At 40.0% G+C, this 16603-nt stretch overlaps 1 protein-coding gene across 1 annotated transcript in view; it reads right to left on the reverse strand.

Annotated features, from left to right (window-relative positions):
• Positions 1-5798: 5798 nt before the first annotated feature.
• KIAA1549L (KIAA1549 like) overlaps positions 5799-16603 on the reverse strand; it is a 47797-nt gene continuing 36992 nt past the window's right edge. Inside the window, exons 16-20 of the mRNA XM_026041141.1 lie at positions 14438-14785; positions 12033-12130; positions 10748-10893; positions 9433-9584; positions 5799-7542 (exon numbers count right to left, since the gene is read on the reverse strand). Coding sequence (XP_025896926.1) covers positions 7261-7542; positions 9433-9584; positions 10748-10893; positions 12033-12130; positions 14438-14785 — 1026 coding nt within the window. The 3' untranslated portion in view covers positions 5799-7260. The remainder of the gene's footprint in view (positions 7543-9432; positions 9585-10747; positions 10894-12032; positions 12131-14437; positions 14786-16603) is intronic.

Consider the following 16603-nt stretch of genomic DNA (forward strand, 5'->3'; position numbering starts at 1 on the left):
CGCAGCGGCGCCGGGGCCGGAGGGCGGCGCGGCGCGGCCGGCCGAGGAGCAGCTCGAGGAGGAGATCTGCGAGCTCAACAGCTGCCTCAAGGAGCTCGAGCTGCTGGCGCTCATCGGCAACAGCTTCAGGCCGCAGCAGCGTGCGTGGCGCCCGCCCGCGCGGCGCGGGRTGACGGGGAGCAGCTCTGCCCCCGGAGCCCTGGCCCTCAGGGCTSCATTAACCACCGCTGTGTTTCGCCCGTTTAGATAACCTCTTGAAGGCGCTCGTAGAAGAAAAGATAGAGGAGCTCAGAACGCGGCAGAGGCTAAGGAAGCAGCAAGCAGCGTGAGGAGCAGCAGCCGGGCTGGCCCTGGTGCCAGCGTAGCCCTGCAGAGTATTTTAACGCATCTTCCATGGTATTTTCCTGCCCACTAGTGCCGTTGTGTAATACATTATCTTTTCCCATTGGCCTTTTGGAGTATTCTTTCTCCGGCACCAGCGGTTTCACATATCCGCACGTTTCTGCAGCGCCTGGCGGCTCCGCATCCCTCGGGATGGCCGTGCCCAGGACACCCTGGCCACCCCAGTGCCACGCGCTGCTCTGCACGTCCTTCAGCTCCAGGGGCAGCAGTTGTGACTGAGGGCAGCCAACAGGGCTGATAAAACTGCTGTGCCTCAGGAATATAAATAACTTCTACTAAAACTGCTTTCACATTTAGCACAAAACATGTTACAAACTACCCAATCCAAATTACAGTTACTCTGTAACAAAGTAGTTGTAAAACAGAGTGGCAGTTGTTGGAGACACAAGATCTATGTCCTGTGTCTATCAGCTATGTTTGGAAGGAATCTCCTTTGACTAAAAAAATAAAAAATAAAAAAAAAAAAATAAAAAAAAGGACACAGTTAATAACAGGTTAAACAGCTGTAGAAATCTACTACCAAAAAAACCCCAAATCTTTTATGGCATCCAGAATATAATGAGAAGAAGTAATCAGGGTCATGTGCTTACTGTAAAATTTTGGGTAGAAAAGACAGAGAACAGTAGGTGGCAGCAGGATATTGTGGCATAGAGCAACCCTGAAGCTCACTTTTGCCAACACATGTTCGAAAAGAGTAGTAATTTAACCTGTTTTATATTGCGTTAAAGGTGCTCAACTGTGAAGCAATTTAGCACAATACAATATCAAAATCTTATTTCCTCACTGTTTATTACAGCATTCACTCCTAATGTATCATTCTTTCCAGCCAGATTTCAATCAGTCCTACAGAGGATTTATACTAATAATCATTTCATAACTCTCATTTTGCAACTGCCACCTGTAATAACTGCTTTTTATCAGAACAGCAAGGAAATGTTAAAGCCGCATCTTGCCATCTACCACTGCCGTTGTGATTCTGGTGTTGCTGCCAAAACAACAATTCACATCTTAATCTGCTAATGATTATGCTTTTTAGTAAAACAAATCAATAAATACCAGCCTGGCCTTTATGTACGCAGGGACTGCATCAAATGCAGGCTCTCATTTTGAGCAGTGTTGGGAGCCTGTGCTGGGGAACAGGGAGACAGTGTGTGGGCAAGCAGKACTGGTGGCATAAAATGAAAATAGGAACTTCATTTTCGGAGATCTCCAGAATAATTTCACTAAACCAGTCATTTCCTGTGACTGTAGCTAAGACAGAAGATTTTTCACTCCATATAATCACTGATCCCAATTATTTTAACTTTTATCAACTCTTGCATTTTGCATACAGCTGTAATCAGCCATTATTCACTCAGATATGGCTTAGATCCACATAGAAAAAAATATTTWATGTCACTGCATGAAGTAAAACACCCTATTTCTCTATTTTCAATTTGAAATATTTATACATTTGTATGAAGTTGGGAACAAAGTAATTAGCTTCTATTCACAACTTTGGCAAACAACCTGTTAAATATAAAAATGACTGCTGTCATTTGGCTATGAAATTTTCTGTACTTTTCTTTACGTAAACCCTAAAATCAATATTTAATGTATTTCTCCTTTTTTATTTTCTTTTTTTTCATAGTATTTCTATTAAATTTACCTTGAATACAGTTAAAGGAGGACCCTTATACCAATAGGAAGAAAACCCTCCTAGGCTCCCTATCATAGAAGGCAATAGAAAAACAACTCTGTGGCAAGTATTTTAATTTCTTTCCTGCTCACAGAGTTGAGTGTAGATAAAGGCAGGGACCAGAAATTAACCTCAAGCTTACAGACACTCAAATCTACCATGCTGATAGCTCAGAAAGAGAACAAGACATTAATGCGACTATTTTTATACTGTTTTAACAAATAAAATCAAAATTCCTTTAACTTATTCCAAGAAATTCACTTCAAACTCCTAGCCCGACCTAAGTCCAGGATTTCTTGGTATCTACTCATTGCTARAACAGAAGGTTTGCCACTTAGTTTTCTACAACAGTCACTTGGCTTTTCAGACCCTGGCCAATCTCTGGCATAGACTGCTGGATTCTGCTGCTTTACACAACAAAATAGTTGGTTTTTAACACATAAGCTGCCTGGTAATGCAGAACCTAGAAGCCGTCTTGGAATTTGAAAATCTGCAGGATGCCTTTTTTTTTCCCTTTGGTATCCTGAAGTATACATAAGATGTTATACAATCTGTTGTTCTGTTAAGAGATTCTCTCTCTCTTGGACCAGTCCTCATGCACCCCTTTCCAAGCACTCTCTGGCAACAGCTTCACCATGCCGCTCTCTCCAGCACAGCTCCACAGAAATGAGGCTTGGCACAGGAAAACCAATGGAAGCATTAAGTGACAGACCTCTCGTGACAGCACTGACTGTTATTCTACACACACAGTGGTCACCAACAACCAGAAGACAAGAACAACCTTTCCAAGCCAATCTGCTTTCACAYAGCAGTTTCCTAGCAGGTACGAGTTACCACCTAGCAAAAGATCTATGGCTTCCAGACTGTTAGAGCACTCCTGACCCGTTAATATTCTTCATGCCTTGCTTGATCTCTGCCCAAGCAATTTCATGTCAATGAGATATATGAAGCCGCTGAGAATTGGCTGAGTACRAGGAATGCAAGGTCAAGACTGCAGCTGACTTGCAGTGTCCCCAGAACTACTCAAATGTGTCCAGGATGTACAAGGTTACTCAAGTGAAATGAATTCTTGTGCTAGCTCAAAATATTATTGCCCCTTCCAAGCTCCTTTACACATTTAAAGCAGGCATTTGGATCTTACACATTTAATAATAATAATAAYTAAAAAAAAGCACACATTAAAATTAATTCATTCTTCATACTTAAGACATCTTAAAATCTAATGTAAAGCTGTAGATTAAGTTAATTTTGTACGTATCTTCCCTTAAACAAGACAGAGGCCTCATCTGAGTTTTACCATTGAATCCAGTGCTAATTTTTCTACGCACTTTTTGTTTTTATCTCACATTTTCTTCCATGTCTCAACTTTTCCAAGTTAGTCTGAAAAAGAAAAGATCGTTACATGAGAATTTCTTCACTTCTACACAGGATTTACATGTGCTTCTATCAGGCCCTATCCATATTATTAGCTACAAATATTATTCATACTTCTATACTGAGCATTAGTGCTTCTCACATACCAAGATAATAAGCTTTTCTGAAAAATGAGAGTGCCCTTTTAACCAAGTTATCGTTCCACTAATGTCAATATAGCATTGCCCACAGCATACCTACAGAGAGTGGTCGTTACACATTTACTGAGAAGTGATTCCACGTGAGCTTCACTTGCAGATGTTTCTACAAATGATCTACAGATCTGAAGACAAGCATTGATCAGAACATCATCACTTTTTGTACAAAGAAAATAGTATTTTCCCATTAACATTTTACAACATTTCAAGGAAAACAGGAATTCATTAGAAACTCCTTTATAACTAAGTCATTGTCAGTAAAAATAGCAAAAATATATTGTGCTGAGGTCATAACTTTAAGCAGGTGTATTCTTTTTTCTTTGAAATAAATATTGAAAAACTATATTGTAATTGTAGCCATACAAAATTTTATTATATTACAAATTATTTGTACACTATATTATCACTTTATCATTGCTTTGTGCTCAGACAGTATAAATAGTACAGCATGATTTCTTTCCCAGGAATGTCCTTACCATATTGATATAAAGTTGCTTTGTACTTCAAAGGAAACTATAGAAACATATTACAAACAAGATAAAAAGCCATTATGAATGAAGAATGTAAAACATCTCTGTGAATAAAGTGCACCACCATGGTTCCGGAGTGATGTGTCAAGGAATATTCAATAGACTGCACATATTCAATACAAGACCAAACAAAAATAACTCGGAAAGCCTAACAGGTCTTACTCAGTTGTATGCAGAGTACTTTGTTTAACTATACTGAAATGCTTTGTCTTTCTAAAAGGCTACTTTTTTTCTTTGATCATTTGGTTTGTATGTAGGTATTCAACATCTGTACATATACCTGAATTCCAATTTTTTTAATTTGCAGTATGGCAAGATCTATGCTTGCCTTTGCCCCCATGTTTCTCAGCAGAATACAAATTCATTTAATTTTAAGAGGGGCACAGAAACACAAGCAGAGCTAAGCAGACCTCCAGCCACGTCCGCTGCTTCCACGCTTGCAGCGCTAGGGCAATTCTGCAAAACTCCACTCTAACATTCAGAAATTCCTTTCACAAGACATTTCATTCCCACTGCATAGAAGGGCATATCTACATGCAAATTTCACTGGGTTAACTAGATGAATCATTCAAAAACTGAGGTAATAAAGCAGGTGCAAAATGAGGCTGGCACAAATTAACATGAATTTCACTTTACAAGTTAGCTTTAATTGGGTATGAAGTAGATTAGGCTAAATAAAAATAAACCACTCAAATTGTATCTGTACTGGTATTACAATAATTTAAAGAAACTGACTGAAAAATTAGCACACTAATGTTCAAGTGATTCTAGTGAAACTTGCATATACAGGTGAAACCTAATGGAGAAACTCAGCCTAGTTTTCAGGGAGTTACGTTCCCACCAAAGCCAAACAAACCTCTTCTATTTAGGGAAAGCAGAATTTGACTCATTATTTTTAAGTCAATCTTTTTTAAGTGTGATATTTTCAGGCAGCTTTTACTTTTACACAAAAAGACATTTGGATGTATTGTGTTACACTGATAGAGCAGTATTAATTACATGACAGGTAACTGAAACTGCAACCTGTCTTCAATAGACTTATATTCATATGAAAGATTGAGTTTCTTTGGTGGGTTGTTATCCAAGTCACCCAAATGTGTATTTGTGTACTCCAGGCATGTTCATTTTGACAAAATTATCTTTTTTTTTTTTTTTTTTTTTTTTTGCTCTTGCTTTATGGAAATTTTCTGACTATATCAGACTAGTCACTTATATAAATATACAGAATATATATACATAGAGATTACAAAAATACATTTTATTTATATCTGATTTTTAAATAATAAAAATGAAATTTCACATTTGTTTAAAGATAGCTGGAATTCCAAAAGCTTCTGTACTATTTAAGGTCTTGGAACAGAAGATATTGGTATATTCTAGGGTAACTATGTATCACAATTTCAAACAGGATTCATATTATAACATTGAGGGAGGGGGGAAATAACTCTGTTTTAGAAGTTTGTGCTTCATCAATTTCTTTTTCTCTCCCCTATTCTAGTCTTTTCTATCCTCGTCCTCTCATTTTTTCTGATGACCAAAAAGCTAAACCAAGTTCCCTTTCTCACCTCAGTAAAGACCAAACTCAGGAAAATGAAAAGATTAGTCAAAATAGCATAAACAATTGGTGCTAAATAAGTAACTTACTATGATGAAGGACATTACCTTTAACTCCAGCTGACATCGAACATGCCCAACACAAAGTATTTGATACCAACTTCAGTTCACAATGCTAACTGCTGAAGGAACTGAAAACAAGTTCTCATCATCTCTGACTACTTCAACTGCAAAAGATAAATTATTGTCCCATTTAGTTGCTGAGATTTTCTTTTTGGGTTGGATTCATACAACAGTGCAGTTTAAGAGTTTCTGACCTTAATCTTGCTTAGTGTAAAGTCAACATAGTTTCTGGAAATACTCTCTTTCTCACAGAACATTAGTAATTTTGTTAATCCATGTAACTATTCACTTATTTACACGTTAGTATAACAGCGACATCCCCTACATTCAGAAATTGCACAAACTGCATGAGCTAGAGGTCTCTTCCATGGTCCAGTGCAATCAAGATCAACTGCAGCTTCACATAGCACTTTCTGGCATCACTTTACTAGATATCATTGTTTAAGAAAGAGAAAAAAGCACTGTGTTAAACAGAGGATTTCTTGTATGAGCAGGTGTATTCATTATCCCACGTTGGAAAGACTTGCTCAAAGGTCTCAAGTTCACCAGCTTTGCATGCATTCAGAACGAAAAGCCTGAATAAAGGGCAAACACAAATAACCATTTTTCTTTTCTTCTGGAAGTGTTTACACCAGTTTTCTTTGCTACTTCTTCATGTATTGTGTTCTCTCCCACTGAAAATACTTCCTCAGTAACTCATCAGTGGCATTTATGGACATGGTAGCCACCAACTATTGAAATATCATGAACCCTCTTCACAGTCTTCTCTTCTTTCACTTCCTTGTACTGTTAATAGGATGAGGAGAAGTGGGGATATTTACAAGACATTTATTATTATTATTACTTACTCATCTCAATTTCTGTTGGTTTGAATGTGGCCTCTGGAATGGAAAGGCTGAATGAGTCTTGCGTTGCTGAAACCAGCATCCTCACAGAGAGTCCTGCAGCAAACACTTAATATGAGCGTTACCACACCTACCGTCACCCCAGCTTCCCCGGTACTAACATCTGCTCTTCTTTAATGAAAGAAACAGAGCACTGACATGCAGAAGCTGTTTTCAGCAGTCCTCCTTTGGGGCCTGCAAATGAAACACTGTGTGGCGCAGACATACTCAGCAGCATCTCAAGTGATGATAGGTCACCACGGCACAAGAGCTTGGTGACAACCAGTTGCATATGATCAATTGCATCAGTATTAAACAGTTACCTGGCAGCATTTCCTTAGCTGGCAAGCACAACACTTATCTTCAGAGTTCCACTGCTCWACTTCCTTTCATAGGATTGACTTTTCAGAAAGAGAAAAATGCCATCCCTTTGGCACAAGTCACAGTAAGTTTGTAACTGCAAATTGAAGGACTCACTTTCCTGGCTACTACGAGTCACGACACTGCCACAAAAGACACTAGACCTGGAACTCAAACATATCCGTTTGCTTCTTGGCCAGCTTTGCAACTTCCTCTCTTATTGCCTTTACGAGAGCAGCTGTGGAAATGTTGGTGAGGGGAGCGTCGGCAGGGTCGTTCTCGGCGAGGCTCTGCTGCGAGGCGGCGCCGGAGGGCAGCGGCGCTTGCTCCAGGCTGGGGTGCATGGCGCCCGACGGGCTGTACTGGCGAGGCAGCCGCGACGGCGAGCTGTGCTGGTAGCGCGGCCTGGGGTAGGCCTCGATGTAGCCAGGAAGGGGAACCTGTAGGGCAGGCAGGTACACGGAACAGTTGGTGCTCCGGGCAATGAATGAATGCCAAATAGATTTAGTTCAGTACGACGCTGCATGCACAGGATATAGCCATGATAGGCCAGGGACAACTAAACAGTCACCCTTGTGTTGTGTGTAACTGATTACTAAAAATAATAATAATAATAATAATAATAATAATAATAATAATAATAATAATAATAATAATAATAATAATAAAAATGTAGTAGTGCCAACATTGAAGAAACCACTAGAGGCCACCACGATATTACTTTTACCAAGCAGAAGCTAGTGATTTTGGGAAAAAAAAAAAAAAAAAGAAAAGAAAAAAAGAAAAGAAAAGCTTTGGCTGACACTTCCCATCTTCCACAAAACAAGTTTTTCAACACTCACCTTTTGATTGAGGAAATACTACATTACAGTATATTTAGCTTTGTTGCCAGATCTCCTGTTTCATGTGCTTATCTGGTGTTTGCTTGCAGTCTAGTTAAAGGATACATACGAAATCTCAGTTTTCACCTTCTAGAAATTAGATTTCTATTTCTATTACTTGCCAGGAGAATCTTGGTGACATTTTCCAGCTATAATCTGAAGGTTCAGAAACCAGAAAGCAAGCAAAAACTCAAACTCCCTAAATCATAGCAGGGCTGAGAACCTGGGTAACACTAAGTTCTGATTTAAAGCTCAGTAAAGATACTATTTTTTAAATGTCTCCTTCTTAATAAAAGAGTTCAATATGATATAATGGGCCTTCTGGATTTAAAATGTTTATCAAAACAAAACAAAAACAAGTTTATCATGTTTTAAATGGTAGTTCTGTTCTGGGAAGTGAATCTGTAAAACAATATCACAAATCTCCAGGTATCAGGGGTATTAGCAAGTGTGAAATGTGAAAATCTTCTCCTTTTTTTTCCTTTCTTTCTTTTTAAACCGCCACTTCACCCTGCAAATTCAGAATTGTACTGACAGTTGGACTGAGTCCTTTACATCTCGGACACTAAGACCAGTAATAAAGATTGGAAAACAAAAAGCTCTCCTCAGGTATGTTTATATGACCTTTATTTTTCTCAGTGAGCTGCTGAAAGCCAACTATAAAACTCAAACAGCAATTCACTACCGGATTCTCTTGATGATATACATAAAGAAATAGAATCCATCTCCTAAATTACACAAAAAACTAGAATCCATCTCCCCACTTGGTTAGCTGAATTGGTTCTGCGCCAATACCTGAAGTGAGCTSAAGCAGCATAAGTGATCTGTTTTTTTTCTTAACAGCATTAAAGGTACATAGGAAAACAAGTCTTAAATTGTAGAAATTGTTTCAAACACAATAAGCTATTTCAATTTAAGTGTTTAGTTTTATTTCTTTGAAGTGTAGGTGTATTCCAGATGAAAAATGAGAATTGTTCTTGCCTAGGATTGTATAATTAATTACTTAATTTATGATCTGTCAACAGCTTGCAAGAGGACTTGACACACAGTGCAATAGGGCTGCAGCAGGGCCAGCAGAGCGACTCTGAGAAAAGCCTCCACAAAGGAAAGATACTCCCCAGCTCCTGCAAAATATCTGTCTAAATATTTAGGAAAGAAATACCTAAAAACTTTCTGATTTGGGAAAGAAAAATGGTATCTGACCCACCAGAGGTGAATGGTTGCCAATCCCTGTCTAGTGCAAGGTTGAACTCTGCAATACTTTGCTTACAACTCAGAGGATGGACAGCCAGAGCAGCTTTCCCTCTCTCGTAGCTTTTACTAGAGAGGACACCTATTTCTCAGGAGAATTATCCCGCCCAGATCCTTTCCCAATTACTTGGCACTCTTCAGACCCACTTTGTAAAAATCACACAAAACACACACTGCTGTAAAAGCAAAGATACTCACCGAGTCTGCCCACTGCCCTGGTAATTCGTTCTCTCCAGCGTAGGGCATCCAGGCTTGGCTCCTGTATGCTGTGGGTGGGGTTGGGATAAAATAGCCTGTAAAGCCAGGTCGGTTTGCTGCTGGGATGGCAAACACTGCTGGCACTGTATTTCCTGTGAAGAAACAGAGGAGATATTAATAACTAATATTTCCAGCTGTATGTTAGAAGATCTTTATATAAGGAATATGAAGTAATTGATCTGAGGGGTTTTTTTGCTTTGTTAATCACCATCAGTTGTATCCAAGACTCCTACCAYCTGCCTAAAACATCTCTACAGATAGGAAATACTGGAGAAGGTCAGATCTACAGTCATTTATATAATCAAATACAGGCCTTAGACAAAGGTATGAAGAGTTAATTCTTACTGCTCTATCCTGTTGACAATTGATCTCTATCAAGGTTTGAATCACTATTTTTTTTTCTCTTACATTTGCTTCCTTGAATGCAAGTATAGCTSTTATTACCACATGTTTCAGAGTACTGCCCCATTCATTTCAACTACAGGTTACCACAGATTCAGCTTACCCAGTAACACTAAATCAGGAACAAACAAAGCACAAAACTAGAAAAATGAAGAGAGAGTGATATACCTAAAATGCTGTAATCTCAACCACCCCCCATCAAAAACCTTCAACACTTCCAAAACACTATCAACACTCTACCCATTCAATTCCTTTCTCAGGAACAGTTAACTTCAGGAAGTTATGTAGCTCTGACTTAAAAAAAAAATTACCAATGAAAGTTGACAGCAGATCTACTTTATCATGGCTTTATCAAGATGTTTGCTACAGGCATCTCAGGAAAGCTACTAAAATCTCCCTATCATAACCAAAGAAGAGTGGGAGAAACAATTTGAAGTGAGTTARCAAGGCTAGAGATGTGTATTCTTCAGACATGTGCAGAGGAGAAAGGGCTGCTCCTGCGATGCCTGATGTACGTGGCTTCTACACCAAACTGTGCATGTAACATCATCACAGCAAAATGAGCTACTTGTCAAAATGGACAATTAGCTGGTGCAGTACCTTAATCCAGTTCTTATTAACTACAGCATAATATTAAAGATGGTGCTTCTGCAGGAGCAGTTATGAAGCTAATGCTGCCTTTAAGAAGGCAGTAATTATTTGTACATGCTCTTCAGTTGCCCCAGAAAGAAACACATAATAGAGTCTTCTCCATATAACCATCTGTACTCTAGCGKATTCATTTTTTCATAGGCAGTACACATTTGTGAGCTTCTCAAAGCTGCAAGTTAGCTCTGAGCTATATTTTWTTCACCTGAGTGAAAAGCTGACTGATCAAGTGGACCAACAGACACTGGAGCTCTTGAACCAGGGGCAAAAGATGCCTGATCATGATGCTGGGCCTGATCTACCCCACTGGACTCGGGTATTCTGACTTTGCTGCCAATATCCGATGTAGACCTGCAKAAAAAAATAAAAGACTCTTTTTATTCTGACTGACAGATGAGATTTATAGCCACATATGTGGCTATCAGCTACAGTATTACAAGCCTGCTAGGWGGGAACTAGCTGCTCTGCTCTGGCAGGACAGAATTTTGGAAAATGTCAGTGAACAGCTTCTTCAGGCTGGCCACTACTTTGTCAAAGTTATTCACAGAGCCTTCGCTTAAGGCAAACAAATGCAACATATAACACAAAAATCAGAGCTTTATGATAGTCCACCAACACAGGACAGCAGGTGATACCATATTAGTCCACTACATTAATACATGGCATCACAAAGGAGAAGACTATTATCATGAGTAACGTTAACTGAATTTGCGAAGCAGCCCTGTTCCTTATAGGGTGGCTCCCAGCTGCTTGAGAGCTCACACGTAATAGGTGAAGGAGAGTACAGCAACAGTGTCCATACTCGGAATACTCACAGAGTTAGGGTGTCCTTGGCCACCACTCCGAGTGGAAGTTTCATTTAGTTTCAGTACTCCAGAGCAACTCTCAGCAGGCCTGTAGTGTCTCAGAGTTACAAATGGCACCAGGCAGGACAAAATTGCACARTACTGAAGGCTACATGAGTTCACCCACCAGAGCAGGGTACAAACTGCATTTTAAAGATTGCCTTACTGTGCGAAGGAGCAAAATGCATACATTGATGTAAGGCAATCAGGCTTTCACAGGCATTTGGCTTCAGAAACACAAGCAATATCTGACARCTAGGCAGAAATCCCTATACTCACAGTTCTGAAAAATATCTTATAATTTATCTGTATCAYGTTGTGAGTCCTTCAAGTGATTTATCTACTACACAGCTGTAGTGTGATATTCCATCATGCATTGTCAGAGTGGAGGCAAAGCCTGATTTAACAAAATCAGAGCTTGGATTTCCTGATTTTATTGACACTGACCAGTTTGTTTTTCTTTCTTTCCTCTTCATGTTAAAATGAAATAAAAATACTGTGTTGATGATTTCATGAATGTCTCCTTATTATGAAGGAGATGACGAGCAGGTGCCACTTCAGACCTTGCCACAAGCATGGAGATTTTAAAACAGCAGAACAGTAGTTTTTACAGTTCAAAGTGTTCATAAAACAACAGATAAATACCTCCTGAGAGAGGCAACAGCCACAGGACCTGTTCTGGGAGGGACAGGAGGTGGAGGAGAACCCATCACCATCTCAGGAAGCTGAGAAAATCTGTAAGCCTGTGAAAGRGAAACAAATGAGAATTGTTTGAAACATCAACAGATGCCACTCAAATAAGAAACCAAGAGAAGCTCAGAAATGCAATAACTGTTTTGCACATTGGCTAATAAGAATTTAACTTTTGGTGGCATCAACAGTAACAGCATTTTATTTGAGAATTACACCACATCAGCAATTTCAGAATGTGGAAGAAAGCATGAACAAATGAGTTCACAGAGCCAAAACAAAGTCCAAATAAAGTAAAACACATTAAACTGTCTCTGACACATTAGCAACCTAGGTGGCAAAGTGAATCTTTTACAGTTACGTGAGACAACAGTTGCCTTGGACCCACAGGAAAAAGATGTCCATGTTTTCACTATCTCATAGAGCAAAATGTTTTAAAGATTCAGTACATGTGAAGCATCCTCAGAACAGCATCTAGTAAGATGATACTGTGTGCAATTTATATTTCAACTCCTTGAAGTCTTGAAGATACGAAGAAAAAAAATCTTGAGAAAAACACCAAGCTCTKTAATTTCCTAAAGCAATAAGAAAGGTCTCAAGTAATTCTGAAAAACGCAATGGTTCATTTCCCAGCCAGGGGTGGAAAATAGTCTTTTAATGAAAGAACTGCATAGAAAAAAATAAATGCTGTTCAAATCTAAGAAACCTCAGTTTGATTTCTCCTAATAGCCCTGACCTGAAGCTTGATCAGAGTGGAAAATCTGAAATCTAAAGAAGAAACTTGACAGATGGTCTTAAGGCCACCCTTCCCTGGTCTCTCTATCAAAACACTGTACCATCTCTAAGCCACAGATGCATTTTTCTTCAGTGAAATTCTTCAACACTSTTTTCTAATTAAAGCAGCACCCTTCATCCCTCTACATCTTAACACATGAATTAAAAGGACAGTGCCTTTGTTTGCTGATTGAAACAGCAAAYAAAGATTTGCTGAAACAAACAGCTGAAAGATTTCACTAATCTAATTATTAAATTCCAACTCAGCAATAATGCTAGCTGGGTCTGGTTTTGTTCCTGTTAGCTGCCTATGGCTTTAGAGTTCAAAGAGTAGCTGAGCGTAGCTGGACCTGGGTGATATTCGCACCTTCATTAAATGAAGAGAAGCTTTGAGGCTTGGATTCAGCAGCACTCCCTGAAGTCCTAAGCCTGCCCAAGCAGTGCCTATCATGTCATGTCAGTTCTAACCTCAGAATCTAGAATTCTGTTATTTTTGTTTCTCTTTCCAGGGCCCTCTTGAGGAAAGATGGGAACTGGCCCAGCCTTGTAACAGAGGTGTTTCTCCTGGACTCAGCTTGATGCAGTCACATGTGAGAATTTCTAAAGCAGCAGTGTGATCTGCCTGGGTATGACTCATGCAGTCTGTCTTGTCGTATAAAATCTGTTTTCCAACAGATGATTATATATTGAATGAAGATCAGAAGAAAACCTTCAAAGTGACAGAAATAACCTCTGCACAAGGTGCAAATACGGCTTTCAAATATGTTCAGAACACTTTGGAAGCAGCACCTTTCATTTTCTCATTATCATGGAAKAAGTCACAGCAATAGTTATTTTGAACCACAGAGATTTTTCTGCATTTTTCTCTTGCTCCAACTAGTGTTACAGCAACTCTACTTGAAATGCATTCTTTCAAAAAATATATTTATTTCTGACAAAAATGAGTCTGAACAACCTCAAAATTTTSAAGGCCAGTTTTACACATATTGCCAGGTTGGCTATTTGTCTTCTGTCAGAAATCACCCTGTTTCAGAATTGCATCTGATGCATGGGGCTGAAATACTCTAGTGCATCACCGCACAGTAAGTGGGAATTCAGGGGTAGCTTAACACACCAGGGGCACATATATAACTGTTATTGCAGTCTATCCATGGACTTCAGCTTTCAGTATGGTTATGATTTTTGTGAAATAAGGAAATGGTAGACTTGATTTGAGCCTGGACAGTGAGGCATAAAGAGTGACTTACATAAGGTCAGCTAAGAAACCTGTGGAACTCAATTCTCTTTTGAGCCTTGAGCCAGCAGCTATAGCTGCAGGTCTGGCATTATCAGAGCACATACATGAGGACACTCTGATTATTATAACTGCCCCCCGCCCCCGTGTTGGACTTCATGCATAATGCTGAAGGATTCATAGCCAGCTGCGTATGTATTTGCCGTACAAAAGCAGACTGCTTCTTTGCATGTGTTTAAGGAACAGGAGGAGACAACTAAACGAGTCCTTATCTGTTTGGTGCGGAGCTTTGCACCACCTCTCCCTTTGCAAAGGCCCCTCCCCACGAGTCCTCACTCACTCACTCACTCACCGGCCTGGGCAGGCTGTACTGATACATTTCGGGTCTGTAGGTTGGCACCCACTGCACGCCTCCCCTCGGCCGGGTCATGGTGCCAGGAGCGCTCGTCACCACCTCGGAGTAGGGCAAGTGCGGCGCGGAGCCRTATGCGTCCTGCCGGCTCTGCCCGCCGTGGCCCGCGGAGGCCAGGCTGAAAGCCTCTTCCAAGAGCATGTGCATCTGCTGCCGCACCTCGTCTATGGAAGGCTGGGAACTCAAAGTGGAGGTCTCCGAGTGGCCCTTGGCCTGGCGGGCCCTGCCGTAGCCCCGCGGCTCGCTCACGCGGTCCACGTTGGTTTCTTCGATCATTTCAGGCTCTGTCTGTAGAGTGCAAGAAAAGCACACAGAGACACGCAAAGGATCTTTACCAGGCAGGTCGGCACCTCTGCAGCTCCGCAGAAAACAGATTCTCAAACACAGACAAACCAGATGCAGCATATTTTTGATTCAGAGGTACACAGCACACGGAGACAAGGGAACTGAGAACGACAGTAGGCAGGGGGTTAGGACTGAATCAAAAGGTATGTTGGACATGGGTATCAATATGACCAACAGAACTCCATCGTTCAACCCCAAGCCAATTAGGACAATTCAGACTTCATGAATGTAACCGTTTTATCCCACAGTACCTATTTATCAATAGCATTTAAAGTAGTCACAAGTAAAATAATACAGCAGGATAATCTTATAAAAAATTCCAGTATTGGCCTGGTAACTTACTCGAGTGCTCTGTAGCTCCTGATATGGCATTTTTTTCTCAAGTAATAACACCATAGCTTTCTTCTTCCCCAACTCAATGAGCCACTGTGTCACAAGCTGCTGCAACCCGTGTGTGGTTAACCATACACAGTAAAGAACAACCACAGTGCTGCTTCATCTATAGAGGAAAATACCTATTCAACTTGCCTTTTCCATTTTCAACTGTTCAGAGAAGAATTGTATAACTTGCCCAAGAACTTACAATCAACTCTAAATAAAAGAGCATAATTTGTTTGCTCTCTTAGCCATTAAAATACAACTACATTTTGTTCTGAATGAAAAATAGAGCAGTAAAAAACAATAATTAACCAGGGTTAAACGTGCTTTAGWGATTTGTGGGCTATGCAGTGAATAATTAGCACAGGGGAGAGCTCCAGCAGTGCCTGAGCGGTGAGGAGAAACTGTGTGACAGACGATGGCTTCGTGAAGCGCCCTGCAGTCAGTCGTGAGGAAAGAGGCCAAGGAGAAATGCACTGAGAAAGTACTTGATTTGTTGAATGGCAGTGAAACGGTGGTGCTGCCCATGGCCAGAGGATTTGGATTCAGATCCTTACGAGTGGGGCAAGCCTGCTCAGGGTACCAGACGGGATATTCTGCCATTTTTCTTCTTACCTCAGGGAAAGCATCCCATCTAGTCCGTGGAGCTACCTACAGAGACTGGCTTTCTACAAATAATCACTCCTTTTTAATATATAAATAGTGATATCCCAACAGCCTTTTTAAGATATTTCATGTTGATCTTACATGTTTCATCCATATTGCCCTTTCATCATAACATCATCCAGTTTTAGATGGTGATTAACTTTAAAGTGAAGTAATATGCCTTGCATTTATTTCTTTCTTACGATTAGTAGGTTATTCACGTGTGTGGAAATGAATCTTGGGGCCCATATTTTAAACTGCATCTCTGCTTCTCCAGAGAGTAAGAGACAGATTTCAAAAGTAGCCCAGTTCCTTATTTACACTCAGATCCATAGCCACCACTGAAAACTGGGTTTTTTTCAATTCTCATTACTTCAATTACTTACTACACTGAAGTCTGACCTCTTTTTCTGTCTATGTCTAGATATGGAGCTGTCTCTCACTAAACTAGAAAAAAACTGTTCAAAGTTGTCAAACCACGAGTCACATAAAGCTTTTAGAATTTGGAATCAGAGAAAATAGGAACAAATTATCGAAATGGCAGGAGCCATCTGTCTTAGAGCGATCCAAACTTCCTCTCTGTTCTCTCCTAACTATGCTTTCAAAAAAAGAAAAGAAAAAAGAAAAACAGTGCTCACTGCACTTAAAAACTACAAAAGCAAACAAAATCTAACGCTGTTTTAATTATTTAAAGTTACTGGCATCGCAATAGAAATTGCTGGACATTCTATATAAATA

The sequence above is a fragment of the Nothoprocta perdicaria genome, unplaced genomic scaffold (assembly GCF_003342845.1).
Source record: "Nothoprocta perdicaria isolate Ctin4 unplaced genomic scaffold, notPer1 scaffold_28, whole genome shotgun sequence".
In the NCBI taxonomy this organism is placed as follows: Eukaryota; Metazoa; Chordata; class Aves; order Tinamiformes; family Tinamidae; genus Nothoprocta; species Nothoprocta perdicaria.